Here is a 13,715-nt window from a genome sequence, read left to right on the forward strand (position 1 = left end):
CTTGCCTAGTAAATTTGAAGTCATCATAGGGTACCAAGCAAACCCTGGTTGAAACTACAAAGCATGGGGGGAGGGGTGTGTATGTGTGTGGCGCACACCTTTAATCCCAGTACTTGGGAGGCAGAGATAGGCGGATCTCAGTGAGTTCGAGACCAGACTGGTCTACAAATTGAGTTCCAAGACAGCCAGGACTGTTACATTAGAGAAACCGTGTCTTAAAACCCTACCCCTGCAAAAAACAAAAGCAAAAAACAAACACAAAACTGGGGGTGCACGCCATTAATCCCTCAAAGCAGAAGCAGGTGGATCTCTGTGAGTTCGAGGCCAGACTGGTCTATGGCATGAGTTCCAGTATAGCTAGGACAGCACAGAGTAATCTTGTCTCAAAACACCAAAAACAAACAAGCAAAGCAAACAACAAAAACTCACTAAGGAGGTAAAGGTGAAGAGGGCCTGGGGGAAAGTGTGGGGAAGAGGGATGTCTATGATCAGGGACCTGGGTGCACGGACAGGAATTGGCCTTGGCCAAGGAGCTGGACTCACCCTCTTTGTGGTCATAGGAAAATGGGTTTGCAGCCCCATTTATAGGTGCAGTGGGAAGAATTCATGGGAAAACAAGACCTACTTTGTGGAGATAGGAGGACTGTAATAAAGACGAAGCCATGAGAATCTGCAGTTCTAAAGGGGTTCCTAGGCTAACTTGTGTGTACTGCGGATCAGGCTGGGGCTGGACTGGTCTGTAAAGGCCCAGACTAGGGTTACCAGGTAAAGCAAATAGAAGTACAGAATGCCCAGTTGCATTTGAACTTCTTGTAATAAAGTAATCCTGCTAGTACAACGTTTGAGATATGTTTATACTTAAAAAAAATTATCTGAAAGTTTTGTTGGAAATTCTATCTTGGTAGGTAGGATAGGGGATTGTGTATGTGTGCAGGGGTAGGGGACAACGACAGTGCAATCCTTCCTGAGAACCAAGCCTGAAAAACAGGCAGCCGTATCAAGGCTGTGATGTTCAGTTAGTACAAGTCTGGGGTCGCGGCTGACGCCCCTCCACGCTCGACCGCTTCTGCAGTTCCTGGTCTCAGAACTTTCAAATGTCTCTGGCAACTCCCCCACTCATGGTCTCGCCCTGAGAAGCTATCGATAACTCTACGCTCGGCCCGGCTTCTATCGACTCGCTCCTACTCGCCTCGCCGTCCTGGACCGAGGCAGAGTCCTGAGCGTGTGTAAGGTATGGAGTCCGCGGGACGAGGGCTGAGTACTAGTCGCTGGGTGGCTAGGACGGTGCGGTCGGGGTAATCAGGCTGGCAGGACAGAGCCAGAGCAATCTGCAGAGCACAGGGGAGCTCGGGGGGTCCTGCCGCACAGCTCCCCCACCCATCAGAGCTCAATGCCGGTCAGCTACGCATGCGCAGCAGCAGCGGTGCCCGGCTTCCCCAGTCGCCCTGCCCTGCGCATGCGTTGCCTACCCTTGCGGCAGACGGCGCCCCTGTGATCGCCCTCTGTGTGTGACTGCCTCCTGCTGGCTGCAGGCGGGTTGGCGCCTCCTTCCGTGCAGATGAAGCGAAGGTACTGGCGCCAAGAAGCGGAGGAACTGAGTCGCCTATCTTGTGACTGCCAGCGTGACTCTAAAGATTAATTTTTCTTATCTTTAAAGTGATAATACTTAGTGTAGTGTGCAGATTGTTTTCTCATACATGTATCTTTCCCTCTAGATGTTTTGACCTTTGGACTTTGCCTATCATCTAGCTCCTGGCCCCGTGCAGGCCTCATTTTCCCCAGCCATCAAACAATGAACACCACCCCAGGCACAGTGGGCAGTGACCCTGTCATCTTGGCAACTGCAGGCTATGACCACACTGTGCGCTTCTGGCAGGCACACAGTGGCATCTGCACTCGAACAGTGCAGCATCAGGACTCTGTATCCTTCACTTGGGAGCAGGCAGGGTGGTGGTGGCCAGGATTAGGTATGAATGCCAAGTGCCTGGGGAAACTCAGGCCAAGTGGTAGAGGTCTTGATAGCCTGTGGCCCCAAGGCCTCCCTTTCCAGGGTTCCCTTCCCATCATCCTTAACATGCTCAGCAGGTGAATGCATTGGAGATCACACCAGACCGAAGCATGATTGCTGCTGCAGGTACCTGAGATTCTTGACCCTTCCTTGACTGGTGGCAGGACTACCTGCAGCCTTGCTTCAATTTAGCCTGTGTCCCCAGGTTACCAACATATCCGCATGTATGATCTCAACTCCAATAACCCCAACCCCATCATCAGTTATGATGGAGTTAATAAGAACATCGCATCTGTGGGCTTTCATGAGGATGGCCGCTGGATGTACACAGGCGGGGAGGACTGCACAGCTCGCATCTGGGACCTCAGGTGTTGAGTGCTGGACTGGAGAGGGTGGCTGTCTGGGGAGAGGGCAGCCAGGAGGGTTGTCTTTGGGCAGGTACCCCACGGACAAACTAACCAAGGGGGCGTTTGAGGGGAGAAGGAACGCAGGATGGCCCTCCATCAAAGCCAACCCTGCTTCAGGCTAGCGGCCAGACTTCCATTCCCTTTCTGCTGGCCTCACACTGCCATCTGTGGGGAAGACCCAAACTCCACAAACTTCCAAGGCAGAAGCAGCTCTTATTAGCAGGGAATGGGGGGTTTTGGCGGGACACCAGTAGTACGCATTAGACACCATGGATAACCATCACTCCCCACAGGTCCCGCAACCTGCAGTGTCAGCGTATCTTCCAGGTGAATGCGCCCATTAATTGCGTGTGTCTGCATCCCAACCAGGTGAGGAGCACTCATGGGGCCAGGTACCTGGGGGCTTTGGAGGACAGAGATACTGCTGCATCTTACCCCCACTATATCCCAGGCAGAACTCATTGTGGGTGACCAGAGCGGTGCTATCCACATCTGGGACCTGAAGACAGACCACAATGAGCAGCTGATCCCTGAGCCTGAGGTTTCCATCACGTCTGCCCACATTGACCCTGATGCCAGCTACATGGCAGCAGTCAATAGTGCTGTGAGTACTGGGATTGGGTACAGGGCCATCTTAGCATTTAGCCCCTCATCTTCTGCAGATGACTTGATTCTTTGGTCATCCCTCAGGCCTCTCTAAGTTTTCTGCCCAGCTCCCAAAGTCAGGCACCTGCTGTCTGCCATAGCCCACCCATCAAACTAGGCACCTCAGCCAATATTTCCCTTTCTTTCACATTCCAGTCCATGACTTTGATCTTTCCTGATACTGACAAACTTCTCTGTGGCCTTCCTGGGATGCCTGATCTGTTCTCCTTCAACTGTAGAAGTATCCTTTAGCCTTACTGACAGGCTGCACTGTTCTGAGACCTTTAGATGCCCTGGCTCCTTCTCATGGACTGCAGGATGCTCCAGTTTGGTCCTTGCTTTCATCTCTAGCGTCGTTTTCTCCTTTTAAATCCTAGAATGTCACTTCTTCCACATGCTTGCGTTTCCTCCTCCCAGCCTTGGGTTGTTACCTCTTCTGTCTGGGTGCCCTCCTTACTGCCTCTCTCCTGCATATCTCTGCTGGCCAGCAGCAGCCTCTAGGGAGCTGTGTTCGAGTCCCTGGCCAGTGTGGAGTCTTGCTTTTGACTGGCTGGGTATGGTTCCTTGTTGGGACCAAGCTTCCTGTAGATATGACCCAAGATGCCAGCCTTCCTACCCTGGCCCAGGTGTCCATGGATCCAAGTCCAGTTCTGAGGGTCTGAGTTTTGAATGACTGCCCTTCTGTCCTATAGGGAAACTGCTATGTCTGGAACCTGACCGGGGGCATTGGTGACGAGGTGACTCAGCTCATTCCCAAGACCAAGATCCCAGCCCACACACGCTACGCCCTGCAATGCCGCTTCAGCCCTGACTCCACGTGCGTGTTAGGGTTTGGGGGAAGAGGGCATCTGCAGGGGCTGGGGACACTATCTGGTGTGTGGTCAGTGGATACAGGGATACCCAATGTCCAACCCCAGGCTCCTTGCCACCTGTTCAGCTGACCAGACATGTAAAATTTGGAGGACATCCAACTTCTCCCTGATGACAGAGCTCAGCATCAAGAGTGGTAACCCTGGAGAGTCATCCCGTGGCTGGATGTGGGGGTGTGCCTTCTCAGGGGACTCCCAGTACATAGTCACAGGTGAGCCCTGCCCTGTCTCCCCCACATTGCCTCGGCCTCTGGAGAGGCCACTCAAAGTTGCCGCTCTCTTCTGCCTGCACCCCTTTTGCAGCCTCCTCTGACAACCTGGCCCGGCTCTGGTGTGTCGAGACTGGAGAGATCAAGAGAGAGTATGGTGGCCATCAGAAAGCTGTCGTCTGCTTGGCCTTCAATGACAGTGTGCTGGGTTAGCCTCTACTCCTTGAGGCTGCACTGGGAAGTCAGGATTGCCTGGTATAGTGGCTCTACGTGGATGAGACTCTCAGGTCAGCCTCTGCATGTCAGGCCAACTGGAGCTGACCAGACTACCCTGGCCCCGCCTGGCCAACCTAGACCTGCTGGCCACTCTGCCCTGGGACTCTCTCCATGCCCAGTCTGTTTCAGAAGGTTCACCAAGCCAGGCTGCGTGTGCCTGGACAGGGAGTCTTTGCTCCCTTTAGGAGGCTAGACCCACAGGGATTGGAACTGTTGAGATTTGAGGTTGGTGCTTGTTTCCCAGGTATGTCACCCCACTTGCTCCTCTCTACCCCTGTACAGGTCCTGAGGCCCCCAGAAATTACCACTATGGCCAGGTAATCTGGGTTTATTTGTCCCTACTGTCAGCTTCCGTTCACTGGTGGTGGTGACCTGACCAGCTAGCTGACCTGTGGGGACCAAAAGCTGGGAGGGCTCGGTAGGGGGCTTAGTCTGGAAGGTAATAAAAGCAGACAGACACACAGATGTTGCTCGGGAAGCAGATGTCAATGCAGAGGTAGATCAGCCGCTGTCTCTGGGACCCTGGGGAGAAGGGAACTCATGAGTCCCAAGGGCTCCGACCCAGTACTGTCCTGAAGGAGCCATAGGCCTGTTCACTCAACCCTTCCCCAACTCACCCTCTGCGCGTTGGGCCCAGTAGATAGGAGTGTCCACGCAAAGGTGTTGCACCGAAGCTCCCACTTGGGCAGGGTCCACAGTATGGCCCCCCAAAACTGCCAGCAGCTCCTGCGCATAGTGGGTCTCTTGGCCAGGTACATGGGACTCCTGGGCCTGCAGAAAGACTCTGGTGGGCCATCGTATAATACTTTCTTGATCCTGGCTGGGTAGGGCATTCGTGTTCCACCCCAGCCTGATGGCCCTTCCACCTGCTCTTGTCAACAGCCTTAGTCAGGGGAAGATAGAGCTTTCTGTTCCCCTGAAACTAGAGCCTTGGCTGGCCCAGCCAGGCTGCACAGAGGACCTTTTGTTTGTCCCCTGGCCTTGGGGAGGGGATTTGAAGGGGGTGGCCAGCCAAGTAGTACTGCTTACCCTGGAAGTGTTCACCAGCAGCCTTAGGGTCTCCCGATCTTGGGCTTCCATCAGCCGGAGGAAGCAGGCCTGGTGCTCTGCAGGGCGGTAACAGATGTAGCCCTGGGGAGGCAGACAGGTAAGTCAAGGTCACCCCATACCTCCACTCTACCCCTCCCAAGCTTACTCACACTTTGCCCGTCGAACAGCACAGCCCAGCTGTGATTGCTCTGAAGCGGAGTCACCACGATTGTTGCCATGTTCTGGGCCACGTCCACTAGAGTGGTTTGGTTGGGCCAGGGTACCCTGGAGCTTGAGGTCTTTCGGAGCATCTGCAGCAAAGGCTAAGGGGTATTTGGAACTCAGCCCTAACATCTGTATTTCCACATTACTTGAGTTGGCCTTTGTTCCTGCTGCTCCTCTGGCTATCTGCTCAAGGCCAGTGTTTAGGCCTGGCCCTATGGGAGATACTAGTCTTCCTGCTCCCTTCCCACTCTGTTTACCCCTGGGTTTGAGGAGTGGCTCACCTTGGGAGGGCTGTTCGTGAAGCCAAGAAGCCCTCCTGCCATGGCCCCTGCAGTGACCAGTGTCAGCAACAGCAGCAGGCCCGCTGTTCTCCAACCCCTATGGCAGGGTTTGGTCTTCACCTGGGGGCATATTACTGTCAGAGCGGCTTCTGGGTTAGAGACCAGGGAGCGACTTGCTCAGGGAAGGGGCTGATGGTGGGTGGTGACACCTCTGTCTCCTATGGTGTCCCTGTCAGGGGTGGGGTGGGGGGTGGCAGAGACACTCACCTCAACAGGCCTGGACCTGAGGCTCTCAGTGTGGATGTGCCCTTGCTCCATGCTGCAGCCCCTGCTGACAATGCACTGATTGTCTACAGCCCCTTGGAGGAGTCAGCCAGGGAAACCTCAGGATGCCTTTGATGAGTCAAACTGTACCCTCCCCTCCCAATCCCACTGCTTCCTTCCCAGCCAGTATCTGATATCCCGGGTCAGAGCCAGGACAGCCCTCTCCCCCACTGCTGGTCATCAGGCATGTCTCTGGACACCTGGCCTGTGCAGATCGTGGTTCTGGGAGCGAGTGAAAGCAGGGCCTTGGTAGGAAGTCAGAATGGGCTAAATCTTGGCCAGGACGATTTTGTCTGTTTTGGCAGTTAATTTTCTTGGAATCCGTTACCTCTGGACTCCTGAGCTAGACACAGACCATCAATAAATGTTCAATGAACCATCAGTATGAGGCTAATTGCTTCCTTTCTTTACCTGTAAACTCCCAAGCCTCTTTCCAGATCCCATTAACACCAGATGGGGTTGTGGATATTCCCATGTGCACACAGTGGGCTCCAGGCTGCACTGGACAAATGGTTACTGTATATCAAGGATGGCTAAGCCAGCCTGTTCCCTAGCATGTTTTTTCCTAACCAAGCTGATTGCTCTGGTCCCTGGTCTGTCTAGCTACATGGTAGCTCAGCTGCACACATATCCACATATTTTACCCAGAAGCTATTCTATTCTAGTTTTACGCTACACACTTCCTGTTTCTTCAGGACCTGTTTGTTCCTCAGAAGAAGGGTGGGGCTGCAATGGTCATGTCCACTGTGTAAGATTTTGGAACTGGGATCCTGGCCTGCCTTGCCCCCATCCATAGCTAGACAGGTGTTACTCAAAGTATATAGAGGAAGGCAAACCTTATCAGTGTGGGTTTGAGAGTTTAATGTGCATTTGAGTTCACAGTGAAATAAGGTGAAAATGTAACACACATAGGTTCTCAGACTACTGCCCAGTAGAAGAGGGGCATCCCTTGCTGCTGCACCTACCAGTGCTCCTGTGTAGGTGATAAAGCCACAACAGAACAGTTATTACCCTACCCAGACTCACGGAGCCACCCTCACAGAGGACCAGCACCAATGTTAAAGGCACTGCTGCCTTCATGTTGAATTATGGCATTATTCCACTCCCAGCACCCCATGACCTGGGAACAGCTTCAGGCATGGGATACATTTTATTGCTTCGAGAACTTGGTGAACAGGTGAAGTGCTGTGATCATGAGTAGCCACAGGGCAAGGAGCCAGGAAGGAAGGAGTCAGCCAAAAGGAACAGCTTCCTGGGTTTGCCCCACAAACGCTGCCCAGTCTGCTCAGCAGACTGCTAAAGGTCAGAGACTTGCAGAGCAGAGCAAAAGGCCAGAGATGCTGAGAAGCCAACTGGTTGGTAGGGTGGGCCTTCTGGATGGCCATCAACAAGGAAATCCAGGATGGAAATAGATGGCTTCATGGAGCACCAACATATAACCCAGCCACAACCCAAAGGACAGAGGCCAGGGAGGTTGTGAGACAACTGTTCTCAGGACTCCTCTTTCCTTCCATACCCAGAGGGCACTCTGGGAAACAAGGCAATCCTTGGGCTGCACATTGGCTATGCTGCTGATGGTGGCTTAAGGTTTTTTCAGTGGGATTTACCTGAGACAGCACAGCTATTAATCCATACACTAAAGATGCAATTCCACACCTGACAATGTTGTTGAGTAGTTTAAAAAAATTTTTTTTAAAAAAATAAACACTGTTCTAAGGTCCCTGTACAGCAGTATGGCGTTAAATGCAGGCACCCATACCCGCTCAGCAGAGCACACTCAGTGAGACATTTGGGTTTAAATTCACACAAGAGAGCCCAAGTTTAGCTAGGCTGTTACTGTTCATGAGACTGCAATCCTGGGCATCAGAACAGACAATTGTGACATCAAAGTGGTTTTCAAGGAAGCCAAGATGAGTGGAAGCTGTCAAGGGCAGCACCCTAAACCCCAACAACAGCAATCCCTCCTGGGAGCAGCTTCCTCCAGTCCCACCCTGCAGGGGAGGAACTGGGAACACAGAAGCAGGCTCCTCTGTAGTATGGTCACAATGGAGGACACCCACCCCAGTTCCTGGTCTACACAAGTGTCTCATAAGAGCCCTTCCTTTCCTCTGCCCATCTGAGGGTCTGATCCCTGAATACATTTTTTCAGCAAAATGCATGACGCACACCCCTTGACCTCCTTCAGACTCATCAACAGGGCCTAAGCTTACCCGAATCCTGGGCAGATGCTACACCCACCCCACAGCCTTCCAAGTTTAAAAGTGCATCTTAAAATACAACCGTCTGTAAACAACACCCCCAACTTTGCCTGCAAGGTTAACGTCTTCCTCGGCTCACTTCTAATTAACCTGCAGCCACCTAACTGAGCCATTTCTAAGCCCCACCTATTAACTTAGGTAACTGATTTAAAATTCTTTTTTTATTCCAGAGATTAAAGACACTAGATCTTTAACCTTGAAGGGCAGGCAGGAGGTCGGCTATGCTCTCAACATAAAAGTCAGGGACCATTTTCTTCTTGTTCATGCAGTCACTTTCCTGATTAATCTTCACATCCTCAAGCGTGGAGACTCCGGTGAGGGTCAGGATAGTCTTCAGGCTACAGGTGGAGCCCAGGAGGATGTCTGTGTCCAGGCGGTCTCCCACCATGACGGTGCGCTCTGGGTTGATCCCATACTCCCGGGACACGCAGTCGAAGATGAAGCGGCTAGGCTTCCCGATGATGTCCGCCTGGCGCTGGGCGGCCATCTCCACGGCTCGCACCAGACAGCCGGTACCTGCAGGGCGAGGGAGGGAAGGGGACGCTGGGGGTCAGAGGACACGGAAGGGCTGGACCCGCCCTCCAACCTCCAGCCCTTAGGCGCACGGACCCGCAATGAAACGGCCGTTCTCCAGTGGGAGCCGGTTGTCCATGTTGGTGCCCACGAGCAGACAGTCGGGCTGCTGCAGGTACCGCACGGCCTTGGTGAGTTTCATGTAGCTGAAGTGTGGGTCGAAGCCTACCACTACCGCGCGCACGTCGGGATCGAGCGGCACGGCCAGCCAGTCGCTCGGGCTTTCGCCCTGCAACGCCTCCGGGCCCACACCCACGCTGGCGACACCCACGGCCTCCAGCTCGGCCGCTAGGGCCGGGCTGCCCAGCACGTAGGCCTTGGGGTCCGGCACGCCGGCCAGGCGCTGGCGCAGATAGAGCGCGCTGCAGTAGGCCGTGCCGAAGACCTCGAGGCCCGCGTCGGGCCCCGCCGGGCCGCCGAAACCCAAACGCCTTAGCTTCTCGGCGTAGGCCGTGCGAGTCTTGCTGCTGTTGTTGGTGATGAAGCCCAGTCGCTTGCCGCGGGCCCGCAGCGCCCGCAGGGTCTCCGGCGCGCCCGGCACGGCCGTCTCGCCGCGCCACAGCACGCCATCGCAGTCGAACAGCAGCGTGTCCACGTCGGCCAGCAGTACCCTGGCCCGCTCGGCGTTCAGCCGCACGCAGCGGGCCTCGTCGCCGCCGGCCTCCGCCTCCGCCATGGCCGACCGCTGGCCGCCGCCGCCACCACCCGCCGCCACCGCCGCCACTACCGGCCGCTCCTTACAGCCGCCCGCCGCGGCGCCGGCCCCGCCTCTGCGACGCTCATTGGCCCCGCTCCTCGCGCGCACCGCCCATTGGCCTCTACTTGCGCCAATCCCTCGTCGTTTCCCGCGTGCCGCAAGGCGCACGGCCGCTACCGTCGCGGGCCAGGCGCGCGGAGGCGGGCAGCCATTGGCTGGCTGGTCCGGATACGCCGATGATTGGCTGGCAGAGCGCCAACCGGCAAGGGGAAAGCGTACGCTACGGAAACGCTGCGGGCCGTGAATGGCACGGGACGTAAGGCGGCTGATCACGGATGGACGAGGGGTAGCTCGCTCATTGGAAACTGGTGGTCGGCCTAGGTGACGGGGAGACTCCAGGTCAGGGACCCCGGGCCAGGCCGGTCGCTGATTGGCTACCTCTTCTGGCGATCTTGGCTGGGCGGGGCTACCCGCAGGAGCTCGGCAGGAGGGGCCACCGGCGTTGCAGTCACGTAAGCGCCTTAGAGGTGAAGTCGGAGCTCGCACCGCATTTCTATCTTTGGAGCCTTGCCCAGCCTGTGACCTTAACTACAAAAGGTTCTGTACTACCTGTTCCAGGGATGGAAATCGTGTCTTTGATTCAAAAAGTTGTTGATAACCATCTTGCACCCCTACTTTTGTTTCAAAAGGTTATCTGACCACTTATGACTTACCTTTTTCTGACTACCTTGCTATGCCCACCTTGCAACCACGTCTTTTCAGGAGATCGTTAGGACCTTATGTTCTGCTCCTACAACCTGCCCTATTTTGCCTGCCAAATTCCCTATTTGGAAACCCCCTACCCCTGAGTTTTCTAAAAACCTCGTTTTCCTCACATCCAATGTTGACCTCTCAACTCCGCCTTAGGGGGAGGCAGTACAGGTACACGAATTTAAAAAAAATACTTGGTTTAATTCATTGTTTGCTTTAATTAATTCGGCCATGATGCTTTCGGTTGGTGGTCTTTCTTTTCCCGCCGCTGGGATTAACAGAGTACGATCTTTAGTCGAGATTCCTCTAGGCCACAGGTGAGAATTTTAAAAAGATTAGAGCAAGCAAATGCATAATCGCAGCCAGAAACGTGGTTGGAAAGAGATACTCGTTATTGACTGGATAGTAATATAAGAGCACTTTTGTGAAATGTTGGAATCGTGCTATGTCTGATACTTGATACATGCACATATTATGTAAAAATTGCATTGATCTGTACGTAAGACATAAGCACATCATTGTACTATGCCTCAACAAAAGTATTAATAGTTGATGAGGACGATAACAGCTACCAATTGCTAAATGCCATACTGTGGGCAATGTCCCCTGGATCCCAACTGTTTTACCATTACTGGTTCATGTCACTTGGAAACAGGGAAACCCTTTTTGAAGAACTGAAGGAGAGAATGCAAGTACCCTTGCGGAAGGAAGTTCAGGTTTAATCATAAACAGAAACAAACCTAGTATATCTTTTCTATAAGATGGCTTTTAAGCCTAAGATGGAGGCAGACTGGCTTTTCACCCCTCCTGAAGACCACCCTAAGTTTAGTTCCCAAGCACTCAAATTGGGCAGTTCACAAGTGCCTGTCACTCCAGCTCCAAGGGACAGTGATTTTCTTTTCTTTTTCCCTTTGTTTTTTTTTCTTTTTTAAAATATTTATTTATTATGTATACAATATTCTGTGTACAAGCAAGCCTGCAGACCAGAACAGGGCACCAGACCTCATTACAGACAGTTGTGAGTCACCATGTGGTTGCTGGGAATTGAACTAAGGACCTTTTGAAGAGCAGGCAATGCTCTTAACCACTGAGCCATCTCTCCAGCCCTGCCCCCCCCCCCTTTGGTTTTTCAAGACAGGGTTTCTCTGTAAGTTTTTGGAGTCTGTCCTGGAACTAGGTCGGTAGCCCAGGCTGGCCTCGAACTCACAAAAGTCCACCTGCCTCTGCCTCCCGAGTGCTGGGATTAAAGGTGTGGTTCACCACTGCCCGGCAAGGGACAGTGACTTTCTTCTGCCCTCTGTGGACACCTGTGCACACATGCACATACACACACATAATTAATAATATTTTTAAAGATTTATTTTTACTTTATGCATATGAGTATTTGCCTGCATTTATGGTAATCTTGGAAACCAGAAGAAGGAAGGAGTGAACTGAGCTGTCGTGAGCTCTCTTTTGAGTGCTAAGAACTGGATGACCAGCACGGTGGCTTACACCTTTAATCCCAGGATTCAGAGGCAGAGGCAGGTGAATCTCTGTGAGTTTGAGGTCATCCTGGTCTACAAAGCAAGTTTTAGAACAGCCAGGGCTGTTACACAGAGAAACCATGTTTCCACAAACATAATAATAATGTATGTGTATGTAAAATCTTTTGAAAACTATTATCATTGTTTTCTTTTTAAATCAGGTGTGTGTGTTCCCATGTGTGGCATGGCAAGTGGGTCCTTGGGACGCAGCTCAGGTTGACAAGCTTGGCTGCCATCTCACTGGCCCAGTCTTTGTGCATTTGTTCTGAGACAGGATTTTATAAACTGAGGCCAGCCTCAGTTCAGTATATACTGAGGGTGACCTTGAATTTCTGTTCTGTGTCGTCTTGCGACTATTGAGATCATAGGTAAGTGCCACCATGTCCAGTTTGTGCATGCTAGGCAAACCTCTGTCAATGAGCTACGTCCCCAGGCCCCTTTTGTTTGATTGTCTTTTGTTTTTTCAAAACAAACTTTCTACTCTGTAGCCTGGGCTAGCCTGGAACTTCTGGCATTCCTCCTGCCTCAGCTTTTGAGTGCTGGGATTACAGGCATGAGCTGCCATGCCTACTCTAGGACCATCTTATTATAAGTGAGATGTACCCTTGGTTATCATGCTTCCTTAACTCAACATAATGCCTGTGAAATCTGTCCTCGGTTTATTTTTAATTTTTAGTGAATTATCTCTTGGGCTGTTGTAAAAACATGTGGTTTTGTCTGTTTCCTTGCTGATGAGCACTGGGTCATTTCCAGTTTAAGACTCTTGTAATGTCTCTGTGAAGATTCTTGTTTCTATGTATGAATATATGGACATATGTTCCTGTATCTAGGGTGTATCATTTGGAGTGGAATTGCTAGGACATAGGCGAGGTATGTGTTTATCAGCATCACTTTGACATGCGCTAGCTGTCAGACTAAAAGCAGTTCCTAGTTTCCCCGAGGGTCTGCCCTGTGTCATGTAGATTCCCAGTTCCCAATGTGTCAACCTCTTGCTTTGCTCTTGAGCCCCAGTTCTCCACAAGGGTTTTTCTGAATCACTTCTACCTTCAAACTCATCAGACAAACCCCATGACCTCAATACTCCTAAGGTCCTATTTATGGAATATCCTATCTCTGCTGGCCTGGAAAACTTGAAGGACAAGGACCACAGCCTTGGAGGGCAGAGACTGCAGGGCTCCTTCCTGGAGTCCATGCTACCTAGGAGAACTCCTTCATCCCTTTGATTTCACATTTAGTCTGGGGAACTGAGCTGGCAGCGAGAAGAGCTGCACTTGACAAAAGATCACAGACTGATTCTGTCACTTAGAAACCCCACGTTGATTTGGTATACAGGCCACAATGGAGAATACCAATTACGAACAGATGTGACCAGACTTCCGAAACACTGACCCGATTGCCTTGGTTTACCCTTGTCAGTAAGTTCACAGACAACAGCACCACTCCTGCTGGGAGAATCATAGGACAATCCTGAGAAACAGGTACTGTTAACACACCTCTGTGACAGGGAGAAACTGGGCAGCAAAGAGCCATCGGCTGACTCCAAACCTGAACACTGCCACCGGGTCTCCTGTTGGTGAGAGGGACAGCCTGTGTGATGGAAGAGTACAAAGGAGAGAAGAAGACCTCCAGGCTGAGGTC

At 52.4% G+C, this 13,715-nt stretch overlaps 3 protein-coding genes across 3 annotated transcripts; 1 reads left to right on the forward strand and 2 right to left on the reverse strand.

The window, feature by feature from the left end:
* Positions 1–1,144: 1,144 nt before the first annotated feature.
* Mlst8 (MTOR associated protein, LST8 homolog) lies at positions 1,145–5,014 on the forward strand. Its single transcript, XM_050134144.1, has 9 exons — positions 1,145–1,231; positions 1,716–1,921; positions 2,083–2,134; positions 2,214–2,376; positions 2,709–2,784; positions 2,867–3,019; positions 3,753–3,877; positions 3,978–4,141; positions 4,233–5,014. Exons 2-9 carry the CDS (start codon positions 1,793–1,795, stop codon positions 4,349–4,351), a joined length of 981 nt encoding a protein of 326 aa, XP_049990101.1. The 5' UTR covers positions 1,145–1,231; positions 1,716–1,792; the 3' UTR covers positions 4,352–5,014.
* On the reverse strand, positions 4,728–8,524 carry Bricd5 (BRICHOS domain containing 5). Its single transcript, XM_050134172.1, has 6 exons — positions 6,217–8,524; positions 5,950–6,069; positions 5,614–5,766; positions 5,444–5,545; positions 5,032–5,185; positions 4,728–4,936 (listed from the first exon to the last, which is right to left on the reverse strand). Exons 1-6 carry the CDS (start codon positions 6,265–6,267, stop codon positions 4,842–4,844), a joined length of 675 nt encoding a protein of 224 aa, XP_049990129.1. The 5' UTR covers positions 6,268–8,524; the 3' UTR covers positions 4,728–4,841.
* A 150-nt stretch (positions 8,525–8,674) lies between these two features.
* Pgp (phosphoglycolate phosphatase) lies at positions 8,675–9,857 on the reverse strand. The gene is made up of 2 exons (XM_050134159.1): positions 9,141–9,857; positions 8,675–9,047 (listed from the first exon to the last, which is right to left on the reverse strand). Exons 1-2 carry the CDS (start codon positions 9,778–9,780, stop codon positions 8,722–8,724), a joined length of 966 nt encoding a protein of 321 aa, XP_049990116.1. The 5' UTR covers positions 9,781–9,857; the 3' UTR covers positions 8,675–8,721.
* Positions 9,858–13,715: the final 3,858 nt, after the last annotated feature.

Source organism: Alexandromys fortis, unplaced genomic scaffold (assembly GCF_014885135.2).
Source record: "Alexandromys fortis isolate MF-2015 unplaced genomic scaffold, M_Fortis_MF-2015_v1.1 scaffold_29, whole genome shotgun sequence".
Taxonomy (NCBI): domain Eukaryota; kingdom Metazoa; phylum Chordata; class Mammalia; order Rodentia; family Cricetidae; genus Alexandromys; species Alexandromys fortis.